This window comes from Hyaena hyaena, unplaced genomic scaffold (genome assembly GCF_003009895.1).
Source record: "Hyaena hyaena isolate Hyena2069 unplaced genomic scaffold, ASM300989v1 scaffold_136, whole genome shotgun sequence".
NCBI lineage: Eukaryota > Metazoa > Chordata > Mammalia > Carnivora > Hyaenidae > Hyaena > Hyaena hyaena.
In genome coordinates, this window is record NW_024080768.1 from 3,039,175 (window position 1) to 3,063,986 (window position 24,812).

At 40.5% G+C, this 24,812-nt stretch overlaps 1 protein-coding gene and 1 non-coding gene across 4 annotated transcripts in view; both read right to left on the minus strand.

Annotated features, from left to right (window-relative positions):
* Nucleotides 1-24,812, minus strand: part of CTNNA2 (catenin alpha 2) — a 964,097-nt gene that overhangs the window by 700,810 nt on the left and 238,475 nt on the right. For all 3 annotated transcript variants that reach the window (XM_039238114.1, XM_039238113.1, XM_039238115.1), the window contains exon 6: nt 10,023-10,226. In XM_039238114.1, the coding sequence (XP_039094045.1) occupies nt 10,023-10,226 (204 nt within the window). The remainder of the gene's footprint in view (nt 1-10,022; nt 10,227-24,812) is intronic.
* Nucleotides 23,332-23,544, minus strand: LOC120235706. The gene has a single exon (XR_005529485.1). It is a non-coding gene; the product is annotated as a small nucleolar RNA U3 (small nucleolar RNA).

Here is a 24,812-nt window from a genome sequence, read left to right on the forward strand (position 1 = left end):
GGGCTTGAATCCATTAACCGTGAGATCATAACCTGAGCCAAAGTTGGATGCTTAACTGAATGAGCCACCCAGGTGCCCCTATTCTTATTTTTAAATGTTTATTTATTTTTGAGAGAGAGAGAGAAAGAGAGACTGAGTGTGTGTGTATGCGTAGGGGGAGGGCAGAGAGAGAGGGAGACACAAAATCTGAAGCAGGCTCCAGGCTCCGAGCTGTCAACACAGAGCCCGATGCAGGGCTCGAACTCACAAACTGAGATCATGACCGGAGTCTAACTCAGACGTTTAACTGACTGAGCCACCCGGGTGCCCCCTCCTCATTATTATTACAGAATGCAAGAGAATTAATTTATTAATTTCAAAAATATTTAGCAGACTAGACACTCTAGATTCTGGGGACTGTGAACAAGACAGCATTCCTTTCATGGAAACTTAAAATCCAGTGGAAGACCAGACAATAACAACACAAACAGATGCTGGATTCTATAGGCTGGCAGGACCTCTCACAGAAATACACTAATGATATTAAGAGCAATGCATTCGAATTGAAAGAAGGAGCCAGCCATGTGAAGTTTGAGAAAGAACATTCCAGTCAGAAGGATGCTAAGTGCAAAGTCACTGAAGCAGCAAAGAACCTGGTGTGTTTGACACAGAGGGAGGCATCCCCACCAGTGAAACACTTAGTTCTCTGAGTATAACAATTTCCTGAATGAATCAAGAGAAACTTTTCAGGATGGGGTCCAGGCAGGATTAGACCCAAGAAAAGTGGCCCTTGTGAGCTTATCTTTGGAACAACCCATCCAGGAACAAGAAATCCAGGGTTACGGGTCTCTTGTATCCTTTGAAACACAAAGAAAAAGTTTATCCAGCCTCATGGTTCTGGTGGTGGTGTACAGCTTGCTGATTTCCCTGACAGTTTTGAGATCTTCCCTGAAATAGCAGAAAGGCTCTCCCAAGATCAATTGATGGATTGTGCTGTCCAGGCTATCTGAAGTAGGATGGCCAAATCTGAGGACTCAGCAGTCAACTCTGTCAACAATCTCTGCTCATTGACTAAATCAAAGACAGTCCCTTACTGTCTCATAACATCACTTGCTCTTCCTCATCATATTGATTGACCTTGTATGATTCAGAACCAACTTTCAAGGACTCAGTAGAGGGATCTATTTGATAAAGAGAAAGAAACTAGCTAGAATGTTGAGTATGGGACTTAACTTTACTGTTAAAACAGATATTTATTTTCATTTCCTGTTTCATTTAGTTTTCTTGGTGATTTGACCTTTTCTGTTCCTTCTAGAAGTCCACTGTGGATAATGTGACTGAGATCTAGCCAAAGGGTTCCTACAAGAGACAAATAGCTTTTGCTCAGGAGGTTACTGCCAGCACTGCTCCAGACACCTTCAATTACCCTATCCCGTCTTTCCCCATTATTCCAGGCTTGTGGCAGCCCTTCCAGTCCCACCCCTTCAGGTAAACCCACGTTCCTCTACCACGCAACTCCCAGCCCTGCCTTCTAAGACTCCCATTCAATTTTGACAGTCTCTGATCCTTCATCACATTTCCAACACTCTCTTCAATTTCTTTAGAGACAGTTTATAATCTGTGTCTAATAATTGCCAACCTTCAGTCCTTTTGGGTCTTATCTATAATTGGTTGTTTTAGCCAACTCTCATTCAGGATAAAGATGTTTGCATCCGTATTCATCAAGGATATTGACCTGCAGTTCTCTTTTTTTGCTGGGTCTCTGTCTGGATCAAGGACCTGAATGTGAGACAGGAAACCATCAAAACCCTAGAGGAGAAAGCAGGAAACAACCTCCTTGACCTTAATGGCAACAAATTTATTACGTGACATATCCCCAAAGGCAAGGGAATCAAGAGCAGAAATGAACTATTGGGATCTCATCAAGATAAAAAGCTTCTGCACGGCAAAGGAAACAATCCATAAAACTAATAGGCAACTGACGGAATGGGAAAAGATAGTTGCAAATGACATATCAGATAAAGGGCTAGTATCCAAAAACTATAAGGAACTCACAAAAATACACACCAAAAAAACAAAAAATACAGTGAAGAAATGAGCAGAAGACATGAACAGACACTTCTCCAAAGAGGACATCCAGATGGCCAACAGACACATGAAATCATGCTCAGCATCCCTCATCGAGAAGATGTGGTTTATCTATACAATGGAATACTATATGGCAATGATAAAGAATGAATCTGGCCATGAGTAGCAACATGGATGGAACTTGAAGGTGTTATGCTGAGCGAAATAAGTCAGGCAGAGAAGGACAATTATCATATGTTTGCACGTATAGGAGGATTAGGAGGAACTTAACGGAGGACCATGGGGGAGAAGAAGGGGAAAATTAGTTGGGGAGAGGGAGGGAGGCAAACCATGAGAGACTCTTGAATGCTGAAAACAAACTGAGGGCTGAGGGCTGATGGGGGTGGAGGAGCGGGGAAGCAGGAGTGTGGGCATGGAGGAGGGCACTTGTTGGGAGGAGCACTGGGTGTTATATGGAAACCAACTTGACAATAAACTATTTAAGAAAAAAAAAAAAAGAATTGATCTTGATGATCCAAAGGAAACAAATCTAGTCAGACCCATCTGTTCTGGGATCCTGTATGTCATTTAATTGTATGTAATGATATGATTAACAGCTTATTACAACTGTTAATAAGTAACAGCAAACAGGTATACAGCATGATGTACTTTTCAGGGGCTTAACTCTCCTACCAGAATAATCACCCCATACTGTGGATTAAGACCAAGGAGACCTGGCATGTTCCCATGAGGACTAGATGTTACCCATACCTGTGCTCTGTGCTAACCAACCACTTGCCAGTCTCCACCTCTTCCTGGAGCCCCTCAGAGCACTGTTGTACTCTGTGGGACATCTGTTCATGACACTATTTCTCTCACCGTCATTATTCCCTGAGGAGTATGCCTCACTGACACAGCTGGACATTCTCTCACCACCGATGCCTGAGCAGTGCTGTTCCACATACCTCCTTAACACTCCCTTGGGTTTCTCAGGTCCCACTATAGCAAACTTAGTTGAACACCGTCAGAAACGGACTATGAGGGGCGTCTGGGTGGCTCAGTTGGTTAAGTGTCCAATTGGTCAGGTCTTGATCTCATGGCTCGTGAGTTCAAACCCTACGTGGGACTCTATGCTGATGGTGTGGAGCCAGCTTGGGATTCTCTCTCTCTCTCCCTCGCCCTCCCCCGCTCATTCGCTCTCTCTCAAAATAAGCTTAAATTTTAAAAAATCTGCTAAGAATGAGAAAAAATGAAATCTGGCCATGTGTAGCAACATGGATGGACCTTGAGGGTGTTATGCCGAGCGAAATAAGTCAGGCAGAGAAAGACAAATACCATATGATTGCACGTATAGGAGGATTAGGAGGAACTTAACGGAGGACCATGGGGGAGAAGAAGGGGGGAAATAGTGGGGGAGAGGGAGGGAGGCAAGCCATGAGAGACTCATGAATGCTGAGAACAAACTGAGGACTGATGGGTGGGGGGGGGAGGGGAAGGGGGGTGATGGGCATGGAGGAAGGCATTTGTGGGGATGAGCACTGGGTGTTATATGGAAACCAACTTGACAATAAACTATTTGTAAAACATAAAAATAAATAAAAATAAAAATAAGTAAAAAATTTATAAAAATAAAAATAAAAAATATGTTAAGTATATTCTTTTTTTAAATGTGTTACTCTGTACAAGTGCCAGTGTACCTCCAGGAGTCACACTGAAAACTTCCTGGCAATGGGGCAAATTGGAGCGCAATGTAATCCAAAGATGAAGTGTATGTGCTATCCAAAAGACATATCTTTCCAACCGTATTTCCCAGTAAGGGTAGATTCAAAGAATAATTTTAGACCTAAGGAAAAGGGTTAGGTAACCTAAATGTACTTTTTCAATGTCTGAGTAACGAATATCAACTAAAAAAGAATTTAAAAATGATCTCTTCATAGAGCAAAAGTTTTATATAAGAAGCATACTTGCACAGATGAATTTGAAGCTCAAAATTCATGGAGATGAGAGCATTGAACACATTTGAAGGCACAGAGTATGAAGAGAGGGAAAAAAAAAAGAAAATAAGTAGAAGACAAGGGAAAGCTTCTCTCCACAGGCTGAATCAAATTAGGATATTGGATATCCTTCCCTTGAGAGTAGCTTCCAATCCCATTAAGACACCTCTAAATTTCCTCATAAAATGGAGGCCTTTTATAGGGAAGTATGGGCAACCCATGGTCAAAAAGGGCTCAGCTGCATTTTCAAACATTACTTTCTATTCTATATTAAGCCAAACCTTCCAGTAGAGACACGTTTCATCAGCCAAGCTGGCATCTGTGAATTTCACCCCCTCTTCTACATAGTAACCGAAAGGACAGAAATGAGAAGGCCTAGATAAAACTCAAAACAATTTTTATGTGTAATTAACAACTAGCCATATTAAGTGATAACAGCTACTCAGTCCTTCTTCTATCTCCCCCTCTGGGAGAAGTTTAGCAGCATAACAATTTCTATGACAACATTATCTTTCTGATGGCACTTTCTTTAGAAGCTTTGAGGGCCTTCTCTGGGAACCTAGATCAAATCCAACTACTGAACTTGTCTGCTGGTTGTCCTAGATCTCTCTGCAGTATTACAGCCAGTCAACTCAGAGAAACTCTGATAAATGAAAAAATCAGGGTTATACAGAAAAGCCAACTTCACCTACTGAGAAGTTTAAGTAAAACCTCAAAGACATTTAAAATGTCTTTACATATAAAAATTTCACTGCATGAAATTCTCGGGGATCCCTTAAAAGCATGTAAACTGTAAAGCTGTGCCTCCCCACTTTCTCACTTTGTTTTCTTGGTCATTCTTTAGGTCTAGAGCAATATTCTACACTGCCAGCATGAAAAGGCTTCCCTACTTCTCTTTCCCAGCAGTCTTCTGTAAGAAATACTCTCAGAATGAATTGCTTTACAATGAATTATTACACATTTATATAACAAAATGGTGAGCAGCCAGCAAAACCTAAGATTAGAGAATGTTTATTGATATGGTAACATATTCACAAAATATTAAGAAGAGATTACAAAATGCCATATGCAATGAGTCTACTTTTTTTTTAAAACTCAAGGTATAACATGCCTTTGTGCTCCTCTGTGTGTGTACAAATGTATCACTGAAGCTCAAAAACATTGGAAAGACGTATACAAAGTTGCTCACAATGAGTATCTTTAGGGGTGATAGCATAAATCATTTTGTATCATCTACAATAAACATACTTTTCTCTTGCATTCTTAAAGAACAAAGAACAACGAAACAGTATACAAGCTCACTATTTTTAGAGTTCCCTCCACTCTGGATATCACTTCATGTGTTACTAATAAACTGTTGAATTCTGGAGCCTTAGTGCTGTGCGGGACCAAGATTCGGGCTGAGCATGAACTTTTCAGACCTCATTTCAGACCTCATCCCTCACAAATTGGACCCACTGGGAACCCTCTGTACAGTAAATTACACTCTTTGGCAAAGACTAGGACAATGATTCTTCAGGCACTTGTAATATGTGTATATGCTCCCACATCAGCTTTTAACATGTGCATTACATTAGTGGTTTACAAACTGTCCCCAGGGGTCCACTGAGGTGCCTTAAGAGGTTTGAAAAAAGTTGGAATCAAATATTTTGTAAAAATATATCATTTCAACTACTTATAAAAATACAATAAAAAATAATGTGACACATTTTAACATAGCAGACAAATCATTACTTTATGCCACCTGGTTCTCTGCCATTATCGTGCAATTAAACTTTGTATGATGGTTTAAAAAAATGGTAGTTCTACAATAGTCTTAGAAATATGTTAGAGCAACACACTGTGTCTATGCACGTGAAACTGAATCAGGCAGCACAGCACCACAACACACAAAGTCAGCCACATCTGAACATCATATACATATTCTCACCAAGCCCTAACAGCAAATTGAGCACAAGTAAGTAATGGTTTAATGCATCTCTCTGTTGTTCTACACTTAGGTTTAGTACTTAGAGTATTATGCTTTTCTCATCTTTTATAAGAATATGAATAGTTGGATATTTTTGGTGATAGAACTTTGAAACAAAATTTTCTACTTAGCTCCCTTTCTAAATGCAATCTGTCTAGCAGAGTATCCAGGCATTGCAAAGTGAGCTCTTTGCAAACAGTTACATCTGAGAAAATCAGAATTTTCTGTTCAAGCAAAGCAAGATGAAGATACCAACTAAAGATACCACACAGGGTGGCTATTAGAGCTGCAATTGCCATTCACGCTGATCGATGCCTATTTTGTGTTCATAAAACAGACACATTTCTTCCCAACACTCTCCAACGAACTCCCATTCCATTAAAGTCAAAGTCAAATTCCATAAAAACGCTGCACAAGGGTAATCAGACACCTTGTAACCTTGCAGACCGGCTTCCTGCTGGCCCCACTCCTTCCTAACAGTCATGACTGCATGCATGTGAAGGTCCCTTGGGTACCAGGCACCCGTTCGCAGCAAGGTGCTCAATCTCGCTGTTATTTCCACCTCAAGCACTCTTTGCTCTCTCACCTCAAAAGTCTTTGAACAAAAGTATCTGCTCAATGAACACTTTCCAAGCCATCCTTATTTACGGCCACACCCAATGCTCTCTGTCTCCCTGCTTTATATTCCCTCGTGTCACTTATCATCTTCGGAGATGACCTTGGCTCAAATTATTGTCTCCCCCAACTAGAGTGTAGGCACCATGAGAACAGGAACTTCTGTCAGTTTGGTTCCCATCTATAACCCAGGAGCTTAGAACAGTGCCTGGCACAAAGCAGCCAAAGCACATTTGTTGAATGAATATAAAATTCGAATCCACAATAAAATCCTCATCAATAAAATACCACATCTAATGGTTGCTTATCATGGGATCACTTTTATGATATTTTGTACTGCCACAGGAAAAAAAACTGTCTAAAATTGTAAGTTACAGAGAAAAGTTTATGTCTTCATTATAATTTGGAACTATTTATAGTCCTCAGCATAATACTCCAAGCACCACTCTGATGGCACTCATCCAAAGGCCACACATCCTTCAGAGAGAGAGTCATTATTAGTCTTCGCATACGGACAATACTGATGTTCTCTTTAAAGGAGGATTTTTTAAAGAACCTTCTCACTTGGGCTTACATCACCAACTTGATAAAATAAGGCCACCAGGGCTTTTCTCTTCTATCACAGCCATACTCTGTGATCATAAGTTTTGCCACATGCATCTGTTTACCCAGCACTTTTTCTCATGCCAGTTTCTCTGAAGTGCCCGGCTTTTGTTATATCTTCAATTTATATATACACACACACACACACACTCTCTCTCTCTCACATACACACACACTCACACACACACACACACACGAATTTGTATATACCTCTGAGGAAATATCTAGGATGATATGCACAATGATAGCATCCTGAGCCCAGTGTAACTCAAATGGCTAACCCATGGCGCATGACCAGGCAGACACCTTCTCCGCATCACTTAGGACACAGCTCTTCTTCCCAGTCACCGACTCCCTGCACTGGGAGGGATTTCTAGGCGTGGCATTTCTAGGGTTTTAGAAAAGCTTTGCCTATGGATGAGCTTCCTAAGTCAAATCTTCATCAGCGAACGATCAGGACATTTTTAGAATCTTGAAGTCTCAGTTATGCCCATTTTTAAATCATTTCTTCTCCATCTAATAAATTCTTTACCCTAATGATCTTGTTAAGCTTATTAAGATGAAAATCTGCAGAGTGATAATTTGATAATACATTTATTCCCAGAGCTCACAAACTTTAAAAAGAAGTATCTTATAACCAATAGCCTAGGCACCACTAATTTACTGCTTGCTGTTAAATACAACAGACTTTTCGGTCCAGGCATAGAGGTGTATGTGGGGTTTATATTACCATAGGTCACACCAAAACAAATTGGTACTTTGAATGTAGAAATGAGTGTACTGGGCAGATCTATGGAGCTGATGCAGCTGCACCCGGTTCAACCTGGAAATCACCAAAGAAGTGTGAAGTTATACAGTTTACATCAAAGTCAGTGGGAGGTGTTTTATTTCACGGCTTTGATCCTGATGGTTCAAAGTAAAGAGAATTTGCACACATTGAAATTTAAGCACTAAGCCCACCCATGTATTATCTGTAACTATATCAAAGTAGAAACCAAGTTTCCATAATACAAAATATAAAACATTCCTGTATCACAAGGTTGTGAACAGAAAAACAAGCACCTAGAGTCAATAAAATACAAAAATCCATCAGCTTTGCTGATCTATAGGAGTTTACACTGAAAGAAAAAGCTTCTACTTGACAGGATTGTAGACACCAACCTGAAAATTACTAAGGTCACCTCTCTATCAATTCTTGTTTAGTCACGTTCTGTGATTACTATTCCAGGAATATACTTTTTTTCTGAATTATTTATATTGACATCTTACCCATCACTGTGATCTCTGTTTCTACTTCTTCTTGGGCAATACTCATTCACTGATAGAAATACCAGTATGCCTTAATATAAAACCAAATTCCATACACAAACAAGAGGCCTATTGCTATTCTATTAAAAACAAACACAGACTCCCAGATGTTATAAGCATTCTTTTTTGTTAGATCCACTATTCAAAAAATTCACTCAGCATAAGAGATAGCGGCAGTCAATATTTCTAGCTTTACTCAGCGTAGCACCCATAAACCAAAATCACAGAAAATATTGGCTATCTAGTGTTGTATGGAGAAATCCTCATAAGCATCCACATTAGACATCCATGCCTTATCTTCTGTGTGCTGAAAGTGGGCAAGTCTTTCCAAATCAAAGAATCTGAAGGTTGATGGAAGGAGACAGATTTTTGGTGTTTAGGTTGTAGGGCATTCTACAGCTTTTTGTTTTCTAGATCAAAGTTCTCTGGAGTCTGGCAGGAGCAGCACTGTCAATGCTGACTCCTGGCTCTACCCAGAGGCTGCCTGTCAGCAGGGCTGGGGGTGGTGGTAAGAAGGGTTGGGCTGGAAGGAGGACAGGGTTGACTGCGTTGTCTCAGTGTCACTTCATGGTGTCCCAACAGGACCCAGCACGGGCTTGAAAAGCCATGAGCAGGTTTTCAGTGTCCCTGCTGCCTACCTGACTGCTACAGAGAGCATTCCTTCAACATGTGATCTCAAGACCTCACTGTACCTACATTTTACCACTTTGTGCTGACTTCTCTCAAACCTAGGAGTCTAGGACGGGAGAAACTCCAGATCATTCATGGTTGCAAGCACTGGGCACCACCAGCATCACTTCAGCTGAATGAAGGTAGCAAATCAACATAAACATAATTCAGTGCCTTTCACAACAAAGAATATGGATTTCATCTTCTCTGCACAGTTTTCAGGTCTGTAACAACTGTCCCACTTTATAACTGTAGGAGACGACAGCTATTATGTCTCAATATCACTAGATACCACTGACACCTGTTTGAAAACCTAGGGATTAATTCTCATAAGCACTTCCAGCTGCACAATGAATCAATACTTCTTCCAGGTTGTACCGCCACTGGAACATTTCCACCTTAACCGAGCCTATACACACATTTGAAAATCTATATGCTTATCATTGCCTCTTAAGGATGAAGATTAGTATCTATAGCTGTCCTTAACTTTGTACAGGAGGACTTCATTATATCCTCAGTCATTTCCGTCCACCATCCATTTTTTATCCATTGGCATCTTCCCTCAACCCAAGGTCAGCCATCAAAATGACCATGAAATCATTCCAGTCAACGTCCAAAGTTTTCCTAACAAGTCTCTTCCATGCTAACAGTGCATCCTGAGCCGAGCTCAGGACACTACTCTTCCAAAGCGGTTCTTCAGCTTCACCTGACTCTCTCCAGAAAACATCTGTCCTCTCTTTCTGCTATACACGCTCTTCTAAAAGCCACAAGACTGCACCCAAACCACCAGGCGTGAAGCCCCAGAGCCCAGGACTTACGTTGTTCATGTATTCGCTGAGCAGGTCCTGGAGCGCCTGCCGGACAGCATTGCACTCGGCCACGATCCTCTCGCGCCGGTCGTCACGCGTGCAGGATGAGTCGGCCATGAGCGCCGCACCGCTGATGATGCTCTCCAGCCTCTCCTCTAGGGATGGCCGGAACCTGGCCTCGCTGAACGTCATGGGGTCCAGGATTATCTTATTCTGAAAGCAGCAGCATGAAAGGATCAGTGGAGAAGAGACGACTGCCTTTGCACCCTGTTGTCTAAACCAGAAATATCTAAGGCAAGACTCTCCATAGAGAAGTAGCTGGTTGCTTGGACAAATACCAAGGTGGCCTTGACCAAGTAGCAATTGTCTATGAGACTTGCCACTAAATCTAATCTTCAAGGAGAAAACAGCACATCTTGTTTCAAGAATGTGTTCTTGGAAAAGGCTATCTCAATCAGAGTTTTCAAATGAGATTGTGACACCAGCTTTTTTTTTTTTTTTTTTTTTTTTTACATTCATAGCCTTCAAGGAAAGCACATTTCAATGCAGTACTTTGAAGGATTAAGGGAAGATTTTAGAGCCCCGGAGCTTGAACATAATTTGTAATCAACAAGTTAAAGATGCATTAGTGGTGACTAGTGTACATGTTATAGTTTATTCACGAGACGTGGGGAGTACCACGAAAGGAAGCCTTTTGAAACCTTGACCAATAGTATCCAACAGACATATACTGTTCGGGTTACTTCCCACTAGAAATGAATATATTTTGTGTTAAAAACTGGTGTTCTAGAAAAGGATTCATTGTGTGTATGTGAAATTTGTCACAATTAAATGATAGCATCATCACAGACATACTAGCATGTTCTGAAGGAGCCCAGATAAGGGGGTGATAGAGATATTTCTTTAAAAGAAAGTGCAGTCTCTGTCTCTTTCAAAAATAAAAAAACATTAAACAAGAAGTTTTAAAAAGGAGATCAAACATACAGACAGAGAAATAGGAGCAGAACTTGGAGAATATCATTCTCAGCAAGTCAAGGGAGTGGAGAGACATGAGTCTGTGATAATTTCATGAAACAGAGGCAAAGTGGGACTTTGCCCAATGGTTGGTTTCCACTGGGGACCCGTTTTCTGCTCAGAACAAGGAAGATCATTCTAACAACATTAACTGGGGTGGAAAGACCTGCTCCAGGAAATGGTACATTCATCTTCACTGGAGATGCACACTCAGAGGTCCAAGGACCAGAGTGGTGGTAATGGATCCTATGACAGAACTGCCATTTCACTGCTACATCCTTTGATTACATAATTCCTTAAATGTTTGTCAAATTTTAAAAACTCATACTGCCTACTAGAGTGCTTAGTGCTAAAAAGACATTGGAGACTATGAAAGACACTTGTGTGATTTTTTTCTAAAGGAATATAAAATAATTGCTTAGTTATTACAAAATAGGTTTGACTATGTGCTCTGGGAAAGTTAGCCCTGACCCTCCATAGCATCCTAAGGTGGTGGATGAAAGTTGTGCTCGAAGCATCAGTGGGTCTGACTCTCTGATTCCTGTTATGAATGCAAACCTTCATAGCAGACATCCTTTCAGCACAAAGGCTAGGAGGTCCTGAGGAATGAGTGCAAGCACATGATGACTTGGAAGAAAGAAGCATTCACTCGATACAGATCAGGTCTGAGGTCCCTGGGCATCTTGTATTTCCTAGGAAATTACTCCTTGGTCAAAGCTCTCTCTTCAGTTTAGAGGGCATATTGCACGAGCTTGTGCAAACAGAGGATAAACTATACTATGGTGGGTTTTGGCATAAAGACCAGCTTCACATTTGTGTTCTGATATTAGAAAGAAGATAACTAATTTTTACTTAACTCAGACTAGTGCTACTCAGACTCTGTGTCTTGTGCACTAGTAAACCTCCTAACAGTGTCATGAAGGGCCTTCAGTACCGTGGATGGCTTCGCAGGGGGTAGCATCATGGGAAAGTGACAAGGAAGGCTGACAGGAGAGCCCGGTGTTGCTGTCACACTGGCTATCTGTACCAGAGCTGTATCTGCAGTGACTCTTCCCAGGGGCATCTCTTTGAAATCTCTTTCTCACTCCCTCTTTCTACTGCTTTTGATTGATGCATTCATGATAATTTTATCAAGTAACATGCATTAAGTACTGGTATTCTAACTAAAGAAACACCTGATCAAGATATAATTAGACTATTATCTTTTAAAAATATTACTGATCTTCAAATATTTTTAAAAAATGTTAGAGATAATTTATTTCATGCATGTGAAAGAGTAGAGGAGAGGGAAGAGGAAGAGAGAGAAGGGAGAGACAGAGACAGAGAGAGACAGGGAATATCCCAACCAGGATCCATGCTCAGGGTAGAGCCTGATGTGGGGCTCCACCCAGGACCATGGATCCTGATATGAGCCAAAATCAAGAGTCAGATGCTCAACCAACTGAGCCACCCAAGGTGCCCCTCTAAGAACTCTATTACAGAATCTCCTATTCACATAAAACATAATGAAAATCACTTGTTCTGCGTTGAAGATTCAGGAGACTCTTCTGAATCACATATCGGCTCTAGCACAGATTTTTTTTATTACACGTTGTACTAAAAATATAAAGAAGTGCCAATTTGATGGAAATATACAGAGGTAAATTTGAACTCTTCAATAAGAGCAACTGTAAAACAGTTTCTGTGCAGAACAGAGGAAAATGTACTACTGTCATTAAAACATTACTTCCTAAATTATTTTCCATGAACACTGAGCTTAGAGATGTAATGTTTTGATGGAAAAATAAGGTTTCCCTGGCCAATATGTTTTGAAAATACTGCAGGGACCAGAGCAAATTATCACATGAAATGCTTTAGGGGAGTTCTGCATTAAAGGAGTCAGTTTACAGCAGCATTCCTCAGACCCACTTGAGCAAAGAGAGGGTTCCCTTTATAATGCATGCATTACCTAGAAGAACCCAGGAATACACTTTAGGAAACATGGTAATGTCAGTGGAATGATCTTCCCACCTGTCATGAGAGTAAATGCATGAAGCACTGAGCTTGAAAAACTCTGCATAAAAGTTACACTGTTCATCACATTTCTAATGGAATTATTCATTATTTATAGATTACAGGGGGAAAAACCCTTTTTTAAAAAAAATCTCCCTGGAGGGGCCCCTGGGTGGCTCAGTCAGTTAAGCATCCGACTTCGGCTCAAGTCATGATCTCATGGTTTTTGAGTTTGAGCCCCATTTCAGGCTCTGTGCTGACAGCTAGCTCAGAGCCTGGAGCCTGTTTCAGATTCTGTGTCTCCCTCTCTCTCTGACCCTCCCCTGTTCACGCTCGCTCTCTCTCTCTCAGAAATAAATAAAAATATAAAATAAAAATAAAAATAAAAGTCTCCCTGGAAAACAAACAATACATTTACAACATTCTCTTCTCTATCTGTGGTGGAGACAGGAAGCATTGCAACGATGGACGGGAAGGGCTGGCAGGGAGAAGCCACTCGGGAGAGAACAGGCATAAAGGTAAAGGTCAGCGTGTGTATTGGGGGGGAGGGGTGTGCACTGCCTGTGTGTGGTTCTGAGTCAGTGGCTTTATGTTGTAAGTAATGGGTGGAGGGGAATGACGTGAGGTGTATGGGAGAGGGTATGGGTTGTTTGTGTGGATGTGGATGTTGGTATGTGTTCAGAAAACTGGCCAGATCTCAAACAGGCTTTAAAAAATGAGGAAACACACACACACGCAAGCACACACACACAGACAGCCAAATGAATCCAGAGGCTTAAAGCCTAGAAGAAAAGTCTCTATTCACAGATGCTAAAGTAACAGGAGAAAAAAAAAAAGCTCATCGAACTGAATCTTGATCAAGAATAGAGAGAATGAATGTCAAAATAGAGAGAGGGAGGAATATTTGCTTCTGCATTATTTGGGAGTGACTTAAAGACTAGGCGAGATCTCAGCACACTTCAGGGTCATTTCAGACAGGCAAATAGCCTCTTTCCTGTTCAGCGCAGCCTGTCCTCGCCTCTCTGTGCTGCTGCCCTCTTCTGGCGAGAAGAGGAGTAGCAGCGTCCTGGATCAAAACTCCCCTCCCTGGTCACTGAGAGAGTATTTTAAGTTGGGAACATGCCAACACCAGAGAAAGGGCAAAGCCAAGGCTTTCTCTCTCCCTTTAGACAAAGGTGCGCTCCTGTGAGAGGATTTTATGCTGTTTCCTGTTATTCTGACTTATTTTAATCCATGGAGATTTTATATTTCAAATGTGTAAGTCTCTTGTTTGCATTCTTAAAGCTCATTTAATCTTTTTATCCTTTTGATCTTTTAGTTCCATCTTTATTGTCACTTTAGTTCATTTTAAAACTGCAGGCCTACATTTCTTAATCTTTTTTCTTTTCAAAAATGAGACTTTAATTTCTTTCTATATGCTCTATTTTCATTCTGCTTTTTTGACTTGCATAATATTTTGTGTTTTGTGAGTTTTACTTATCATGTTCTTTACTAACATCTTTACTTTTACAAAATGATGGTTTCATTCTTATAGTTTAAGGAGTGGCAATCAGAAAGAAGAGCCTGAAAGGCAGCAGCCACAGTAATTCATCCCCAAGCACAGGGGGTCAGGATTCTATTCTTCCATCAAGGAAGTCAGTGCAGTAATGGTCTCCCTACATAATTGATCTCTCATTATTTCTAATGTTGAACTCTATAAAAAATTTAACTTGAAATAATTCAGGAGTCCATATAGTTCAAAACTACTACCCAGAATAATACATGTAGTATCCTCACCGCACATACCATTATTAGAAGAGACCTGCTTTTAAATCATAGCTATCATCCATTTTCTCTACAAGGACTATGTGATCTCAATTTCAGTACAATTATGGGATACTGAGTCATGCTTGATGCAGGCTGGTACGTTAGGAGGCAGCAAAGAGACCTCTGTAAAGCAAGAGGCTGAATACATTACAAATGGTTTGATAAGTCTACAATTCTATGCCCTTGATATTATTATCTCTATCTTATAGAAGAGAAAAAATGACACCAGGGATATCTTCCCATGGTCACTCAGGATTTGACCTCAGGATTTGAACACAAGGCTTTTGACTTTAAGCCCAGCCTTGCTATATCAGATTGCCCACATTTGGCTGAAAGGAGTCTAATTAATCACAATTTATAAAAAATAGATTTTATACGCCAGCTATGAAACGCTCTAAAACCAAATTAATGGCATAAGTATCATTTGTGATACTGTTTTCTTTTGTGTCATGTGGGTCACCTTGCCCTTCCAATAAGTAATTGAGAGTACAGCCATTCATTCAAAAATTGTGTCCATTGTTGTGTGTGTCTGAGGGAAGAGATTGAATAATCCTTTATTTCAAGAGATTTACTGTGTACTCAAAAATAAAACCAAAACCATGAAAAACCAATCCTAATTTGGAAAGCATACCGACAATGCTGAGTAATGACTTGAGTAATGGCAATCTGGGAGGGGGGAGGTAAAGAAATGTTACCAGAGATTATAACTTAGCTGAGGCCTAAAGCATGAAAAGTACTTGACCAAGCAAAGTCAGGGATAGGAAGAGTTCACATAGACAGAACAGGAATTGGGAACAAAGGTATGGAGTTGAAGGATGTCATGGCATATGAAGACTATCACAAGAGGTATACTGAAGCTGAAGTGTAAAGTGTGAAGTCACTGATTTGGCACCATGGAGGTACCCCAATCAATTCTCTTTTAAGAGAAGTATCCGTATGAGCATGGTTAATGAACTGCCGTCATCTGCTGCACCTAAAGATCCATCACGGTTTCATAAGAAGCCACACGTTACCCCATGTAGCCTTTGTCTTTTACTGATCAGAATCAGGCTGCTCTTGCACGATAGGGACTTGCCCAATAGGCAACCTCTGCTCCTGTTCTGGATTTCCTCCTGGCCTCAGACATTCTTAGAACTGTGTTGAAGCTCTTCCTACAAACTTCTCTTCTTCTTGCTCTTCTTGCACAGGTATCTGACCTGCATTGCAGTCAAAAAATCTCTCAGCTGATTCTGCTGGTCTTCTCCCACTTAACCCATCACAGGAAATTCTTCCTTAGGTATCTGATCCCACTTCCTTGGCATTTGCTTCTCCAAGGTCATGGATGGACCAAAATAGGAATGAGAGACAGAGTTGGTGAATAGAGTCTAGCCACATGCTGAGAGATTTCTATGCCATATTAACAAACTTTCACTTTGTGAACACTACTTCAGAAACTGAGCAGTCCTCAAGAGTTTAAAATGTAAGAGTGATATAACACCGGTTGGTTTTAGAAAGTTTCCTGGGGCAGTTAGGGAATTAGCTTTGGCAGGACTAAAAATACAAGTCTGAAGAGCCATTGCCAACCTTTTAGAACCCAAAATAAAAATGAGGAGAGTACAAGATTGTATTTATGTAGTTAAAGTGTACACATTGTGGGACACATTTAGAATTCAACCTGAAAAATTTGGAGATATATATCCTATGAGAAAAAAGAAAAAAATGTTCAAAGATAAAAATCTAAACTTATAGCATTGGCAACATGCACAATGCAGGAGTCTGCAAGTTATATCCTGGGTATCAGCTTTCTATTTTGTAAATAAAGTTTTATTAGAACACAGTCAGGCCCACTCATTTACATACTGGCCATTTTCACACTACAATGGCAGACCTGAAACTTTGGACAGAGACTGTGTGGCCCCCAAAGCTTGGAATATTTATGATTGGTACTTTAAGAAAACATTTGCTGACCTTGAGCAATTGTAAAAGATAATAGGTGAAGAAGAGTAGGTTTAACATGGCTATGATTCATTTAAGTGGAAAAGTCTGGTGGAAAGTTGACTATAAGTGTATGAAGAAGGGCCATCTATAAAGATGCAGGATCATCAGAATAAAGGCAGCAGCAGAAGCCATGAAAATGGATATGATATTCCAAGGGAAAATAACAGAATGATAGTGAGTCCAAGACACAACATCAGAAAGCTCTCAATGTATAATAGAGAAACAGAGTTCACAAATGATATAATGAAGAATGGTCAGAGAGTTCTGACTAGACCCCAGAGATTTCATGACCATAGTTGACAAGGGAGAGTAGTAGAGAACTCTACAAAGAAAGCAAACAAAATTAAGACTGAAAACACCCATTGAGTTTGGAAGCTAAGAAGTTACTCATGATAAATCATGTGTTTATGTGTGTATATATGTGGGCTGCACTTATTTACAAGTATATTAAACCAAAAGCCACAGACTCAATGTAAAATAGAAGCAATCTGACTAATGTTGAAACAAAACAAATTTCAAATTTAAAAAATTCTTTAAGTGTGCCTGGGTGGCTCAGTCGGTTAAGTGTCTGACTTTGGCTCAGGCCATGATCTCACAGTTTGTGAGTTTGAGTCCCTCGTTGGGCTCTGAGCTGACAGCTCGGAGCCTGGAGCCTGCTTTGAATTCTGTATCTCCTTCTCTCTGCCCCCCTCCCCCACTTGTAATCTTTCTCTCTGTCTCTCAAAAATAAATAAATGAAAAAAAAAATTGAAAATTATTTAATATATTTCTGAAGGTTCTAGAAAACATAACAAGGAAAGGTAAATAATGGCACTAAAAGTGGAAAGAAAAAGAGGAAAATCACTTTTGTAGATGTTATACCTACTAACTTGGAAAAAATAAGAATAAACCAAAAAATCACTACAAATTAATTTTTTCATGAAGTCGCTTGTATCAATATGCAAAATTAATTGCCTTCATATATACAAGGAATATCCAATTGGAAGACCAAATTTACAATAAAAAGAATTGCAAAACAAAACACAGGGGAAAAAATGCACTTAGATGTCGATGAGAGGAAACAAGTAATGGGCTTAGGGAGAGGAGTAATTGTCCAGGCACAGCCTAAGAGCGAAGTGATAAAGTTGGAACACATTCCCTACAGCTCCAGAATCTATGATCTAGATGCTACATTACATTGTTTCACTCATGTATCCTTTGGCATGTGTGATGTCAATCACCATGAGGAAATTAATACAATAACCACTTCTCCATCTCAGGTACTCAATGGCAGTAGTACATGATTGTTTTATACACTTTAAGAAGGTATGGCAAACAGTCAACAACTACCAGGGATAAAAGCTCTCAAATGCTCCTTTATCCTACTCTTAAGTTCTGATCTGTTTCAAAGTCGTCTGCAGGTATTATAATGTATTTGTCCTATCAAGAGGGAAAACACAAATATTTCTGAGTCTTTCTTTGGCCAGGAATTAACTATATATATATATTTTTAAATAATGTTTGTTTATTTGAGAGAGAGAGAGAGAAAGAGAGTGAGCAAGCAGGAGAGGAGCAGGGAAAAAGGGTAGACAGAATCTGAAACAGCTCCAGGCTCTGAGGGGTCAGCACAGAGCCCTAGGTGGGGCTCAAACTCCCAAACCTCAAGATCATGGCCTGACCCGAAGTTGGATGCTTAACCTACTAAGCCACCCAGGCGCCCCAGGAATTAACTATATTTAAGCTGAATTTGTATCTAATTGCACTCAAAGCAGTAATTGAGCAAGCATGGCATACTGGGTAAAATCTGGAGCTTAACAGTAAAAAGTTTAACTACAGTTATGCCATAAAGGCTCTAGCAAAGGGGCACCTGGGTGGCTCAGTTGGTTAAAAGTGTCCAACTTTGGCTCAGGTCATGATCTCACTGTTGGTGAGTTTGAGTCCTGCATCAGGGTTGCTGCTGTCAGCTTGGATCCTGGAGCCTGCTTCAGATTCTGTGTCTCCTCCTTTCTCTGCCCCTCCCCTGCTCATGCTCTGTTGGTCTCTCTCTCTTGAAAATAAATAAACATTAAAAAAAGAAAGAAATGAAAGGCTCCAGCATATACCTAACACCAATGGAGTGGTTTTATACCCACATATTAAGTTCTCAAGATTCTTTTTTTTTTTAATTTTTTTTTTAATGTTTTATTTATTTCTAGGAGAGAGAGAGAGAGAGAGAGCGTGAGCAGGGGAGGGTCAGAGAGAGAGGGAGTCACAGATTGAAACAGGCTCCAGGCTCTGAGCCGGCAGTCAGCACAGAGCCCGACGCGGGGCTCGAACCCACGAACCGCGAGATCATGACCTAAGCGAAAGTCGGACACTTAACCGACTAAGCCACCCAGGCGCCCCTTAAGTTCTCAAGATTCTTAATGCCCAGATGAGGAAGGTAAACTTTTTCTTTAGGAACCAAGAAACTGCTTGTTGAAAAGTGGGACAAAATCTTATTTATGATCTTTAGATTTTTCTGGCTTTCAATGTTAGTTAAACCCTTTAGATAATAACTTAGTCATCTCAAATGTATACAGAATTTTCACAATGCCCCAAAAAAGGCAACAAAGAAAATAATTTTATAATATAAATTATGTACTGATTTAATAATTCATTGTCCCAAATCTAATCTTATAAATGTGGAAAAGGCAAAAAGCAAATGCTAGTGCTATGAGAAAAGCCTGTGGTTTTCTTAGGTGTCTGTGACAACCCCAGAATATAAATGTGTCCTGGGATTTTTACTACATTCATAGTTCAAGCTAGCAACTAAAAACAAACAAACACACAAACTTGTGCTGTTGTATCTCATAAACACCCGACCCTCACCAGCTGCTGTCCAATGTAACTATTTTGAATCAAACCAGTAGAAAAATAATAACTTGTACTACCTCATAAATAAAGACCTTCACCAGCTGCTCTTCAACGTAACTATTCTGAATCAAACAAGTAGGAATCAAAGTCAACGTGACTTTATGCAGTTATTCACTTTCCTTTTCTGAAGATCTTAAAAAATTGAAGGAAGAAGGTAACGTCAGACTCATTCTTCTAAAGGAGTCCTTCTGAAATGGAGTAATTAAAGCAGTAACAATCCGAAAATATCAAGAACAATGCATGGTTATGTGAGCATTACTTCTCCTTTAATAATTCTGAGCTTTTGCCAGGAAAAGAGAACAATGTGCACATGTCTTCACTTCCTTTCCTCTGTACCTTCATCCTCAGCTCACTCTCCTATTTACCTCTGCAGATACAAGTTGTTCCCCTGCTCTCCGGGAATCACTGGGGAGGTCCTGTTTCATTTCCACCACAGCCCTTCCTCCCTTCCTTCCTTGTCTCCCCAGTTTAAAATTCAACAGGCCCGGGGCGCCTGGGTGGCTTAGTCGGTTAGGCGTCAGGCTTTCGCTTAGGTCATGATCTCGCGGTTCGTGGGTTCGAGCCCCGCGTCGGGCTCTGTGCTGACTGCCAGCTCAGAGCCTGGAGCCTGTTTCAGTCTGTGACTCCCTCTCTCTCTCTGACCCTCCCTTGCTCACACTGTCTCTCTCTATCCTAGAAATAAATAAAAATATTAAAAAAAAAATTCAACAGGCCCTCTGTTTTTGCTGCTACTTGATGGAGTACAAGGCCATGTTGTCTGGTGGCCACAGGGCCTTAGCCTCAGTGAAATTTGAAGAGACTGAGCATGCTCAGGGAAATCCAAGTTTTGGGTTAGTTTACGGCTTCATGCTGCCTTGGCCTTTTAGAAACGGTCTAGATCACAGAAGGTCACACAGAGCCCTAGTAGAATCAAGGTGTTTTAACACATTTAATGTTACTCCTGTATTAATTATTGTGAAACACTAATACAATCTAAAACAAAGCAAGTGAGCAAACCCTGGCAATACCTATTAACTATTTACTACAGTGTTATCTAAACAAGGTCTGTTATCCCCTTAACATTATCTGACCGGTAACCCCCAGGCAGTCTCTCTCAGTTTCCCATTAAAATGTCTACAGACAGAGGGAAAACAATGGAATTTTATAACATTGGGTGAAAGCCAGCTATGGACAGTGAGGCATGATCATAATTCTGACTCCAAGTGCCTTAAATACTTCTTTTAAAGACTGAAGTCTAAGATAAAAGCATAAATTAGGACCAGTTTAATAAATTAACTGGGGCTTCTAAATCAAAAGCATGTTATTTGTTCTGTGCTGAACACTCATTCTCCCTGTAGTGTATCAATAATTAATACAGAAACATTTCCATCTTTTCATTCTGTGCCAAGCTCTCCCAGTGAGAATCTTTCTATCTTTACATGAAAAGTTTCTCTTGGCCTAATTGAGGTAACATTTGGAATGGAAGATATTAAGGGCTTTGAGTTTTAATTATCTATTTTTTATTAAGCTACAAAAAAAAAAAAACCCTCTAACCTCCATTTTAGATTTGCCTTAATTTTAAAATTGCACAGTACCTTATTGATTTCCTCTCTTTCTTCTCAGGCATATACTTAAAAATAAACTAATTATGCCATTTATCTACTTAAGATATTATTTGCAATTAAACATCTCAGTTTAATCGGAAATAAATGACAATGATAATGACTCGATAATTATACAGCACATTTTACTCTTAGATATTTAATGTTTTTTTTTTAAAAAAGAGAAATCTAAGCTCACATTAATTTCATTTGAGAGGAGAATCTGATTATTTAGGAAAACAGAGTTATTTACTGAAGTTAGTGCACAAAAAACAATGAGTGAGGAAGTCCGGCCATGGGATGTTCCTATCTGATGTTGTAAGTCGGTGAAAGCTGGTTGCCTTTTCCCTAATTCCATCTGTGAGTGTTGCTGAATTGCTGTGGGCATTTCATGAACACAGTTTAAAGTTCTGAAGAGAATAGTACTTAACAACTAACCACGGTAAAGCGGGGCAAAGGTAATCATCCTTAGTTTTACTTTATGGATAGGAAAGCAAGTGGCCAAAATGCATTTAATTGAATCAAATTTTTAGAAGAGCCAAAAAAAAAGAAAACTTATTTTACTCTCTTGCTGAAAATACAGTCACAGTCCCTTTTCTCTCCTTCAACTCTCTACACTGTCAACCATTTTTTAAAGGTTATTTATTTTGAGAGAGAAGGAGAGAGAGAATCCCAAGCAGTCTCCACAATGCAACATGTTACATTTTTACTCCGATCAGGATGCCATTTTCAGCAATTATAGCCAAAAGAAATATGAGCTCACAACCATCACTTCATGTTCAAGGTCCCCGGCCTTGAAGATTCTCAACCATTTGACACCAGTCTCTGTTTCTCAAACTGCGAAGTAGTCCCTGACTGCCTCCCTCCACCCCCACAGTGTTTCACACATTCCCATAGCATTAATTATTCTGTTAAATATTTCAGAGCCTTCCTCCCTCCCGACTGCTTCTGGGAAGCTCTTGTTGACCCTTCGCAGGGAAGACGATGCTGTGTATACAAGGTTCTCTCAAGTCCCATTATTGAACTTCTTGTCATTTATCCAGCTTACCCATATGACTCTTACATGACATTATTATGTACTATTAGTGGTGTGTGTGTGTGTGTGTGTGTGTGTGTGTGTGAGGGTGAGAGAGAGAGAGAGAGAGAGAGAGAGATCACCAATTAGAAGCCTTCCTTACACTTTAGTATCTTTTTAAAAGTTTTTTTTAACATTTATTTATATTTGAGAGACAGACACAGAGTGTGAGCCAGGGAGGGGCAGAGAGAGAGGAAGACCCAGAATCCGAAGCAGGTTCCAGGCTCTGAGCTGTCAGCACAGAGCTCGACATGGGGCCTGAACCCACAAACCACAAGATCATGACCTGAGTTGAAGTCATGATACTTACCTGAGTGAGCCACCCATGCGCCCCATACACTTTACTATCTTTTGCACCCAGCTGAGTGTTTCACACACAAGCAGTTGATAAATACTTGATGATTAGCAAATTTAGGGCTCATAAAAAATGTCCTTTTTCTACTTTTATCAAAAGGCTTCTGGAGCATTACAGGGCACTACAGTGAACTTAATATTTGCAGATGAATCCATGTGGGTGGCCCTTCAATCAGGGAAGCACATGTTGGTCTACACTGATATTTGATGTGGCTCAGTGCGCTTGACATTCAGAATTACCGAAATGGGGTACATCACCTATTGTGATGACAAATGTCAGCTCTGTTGTCAGTGAGGCAGACTAGCTGAGGCAGCTGAGTCCTCCAGCAGGTGAACCACGACTGTAAAATTCCTGATTCTGAGTTATCTAAGAAAGGAACTTTTCTGAATTTTCATAAGCTACACCAATAAGCATTCAGAGTGTGTGTACCCAAGTATAGAGGGCTTATGTGAAGAGGGCAGTGTTACTTAAAGCAGCAACACCACAAGTAAAAATCACATACTCAAAAGTCTCACATTAGCATTTGATTAAACCAAGGTCTGTTAACAATGGCGTCTGAGCCGAGTTTGGCCTGCTAGGCAGCTTTGTATGGTTTATGGGCAAAGAATGTCTTCTACATTTTTATTTATTGATTTTTTTAGAGAAACCACTCAGACAGTGCACCCCTTTCCTCTTAGCCTCCTAAGAAAGGAGAGAACAATCATCCAGGACAAGGGCAGCTGCAAAAACAACACCCAGAGTCAGCTTCACGCTCAGGAAGGGACGCTGTACCTCCTCCTCATGGTTTCCGGTACTCCACACTTGAGAGACACTTTTCAAGTAATGAACAAGAGAAACAATCCCTGAACATATAGTCTTTATATTTTTCTTTTTTTTAATAGTTTACTGTCAAGTTGGTTTCCATATAACACCCGCTGCTCATCCCCACAAGTGCCCTCCTCCATGCCCATCACCCCCCTTTCTCCCCCCATTCCCATCAGTCCTCAGTTTGTTCTCAGCATTCAAGAGTCTCTCATAGTTTGCCTCCCTCCCTCTTCCCCTTCTTCTCCCCCATGGTCCTCCATTAAGTTCCTCCTAATCCTATACATGCAAATATATGGTATTTGTCCTTCTCTGCCTGACTTATTTCACTCAGCATAACATCCTCAGTTCCATCCATGTTGCTACACACATGGCCAGATTCAATCCTTATCATTGCCATGCAGTATTCCATTGTATAGATAAAGTACATCTTCTTGATCCATTCATCAGTTAATGGACACTTAGGCTCTTTCCATGTTTTGGCTATTGTTGAGAGTGCTGCTATGAACATTGGGGTACATGTGCCCCTATGCATCAGCTGTCCTGTATCCCTTGGGTAAATTCCTAGCAGTGCTACTGCTGGGTCATAGGGGAGGTTCTACTGTTCATTTTTTGAGGAACCTCCACACTGTTTTCCAGAGGGGTTGCACCAGTCCACATTCCCACCAACAGTGTAGGAGGGTGTCCGTTTCTCCACATCCTCGCCAGCATCTAAAGTCCTCTGATTTGCTCATTTTAGCCACTCTGACCGGCATGAGGTGGTATCTCAGCGTGGTTTTGATTTGTATTTTCCTGATGAGGAGGGAAGCTGAGCATCGTTTCATGTGTCTGTTGGCCATCTGGATGTCTTCTTTGGAGAAGTGTCTGTTCATGTCTTCTGCCCATTTCTTCACTGGATTATTTATTTTTCAGGTGGGGAGTTTGGTGAGTTCCTTACAGATTGTGGATACTAGCCCTTTATATGATATGTCATTTGCAACTATCTTTTCCCATTCCATTGGTTGCCTATCAGTTTTATGGATTGTTTCCTTTGCCATGCAGAAGCTTTTGATCTTGATGAGGTCCCAATAGTTCACTTCTGCTCTTGATTCCCTGCCTTTGGGGATGTGTCAAGTAAGAAGTTGCTGCGGTGGAGGTCAAGGAGGTTGTTTCCTGCTTTCTCCTCTAGGGTTTTGATGGTTTCCTGTCTCACATTCAGGTCCTTGATCCATTTTGAGTTTATTTTTGTGTATGGTGTGAGAAATGATCTAGTTTCATTCTTCTGCATGTTGTTGTCCAGTTCTCCCAGCACCATCTGTTAAAGAGGCTGTCTTTTTTCCATTGGA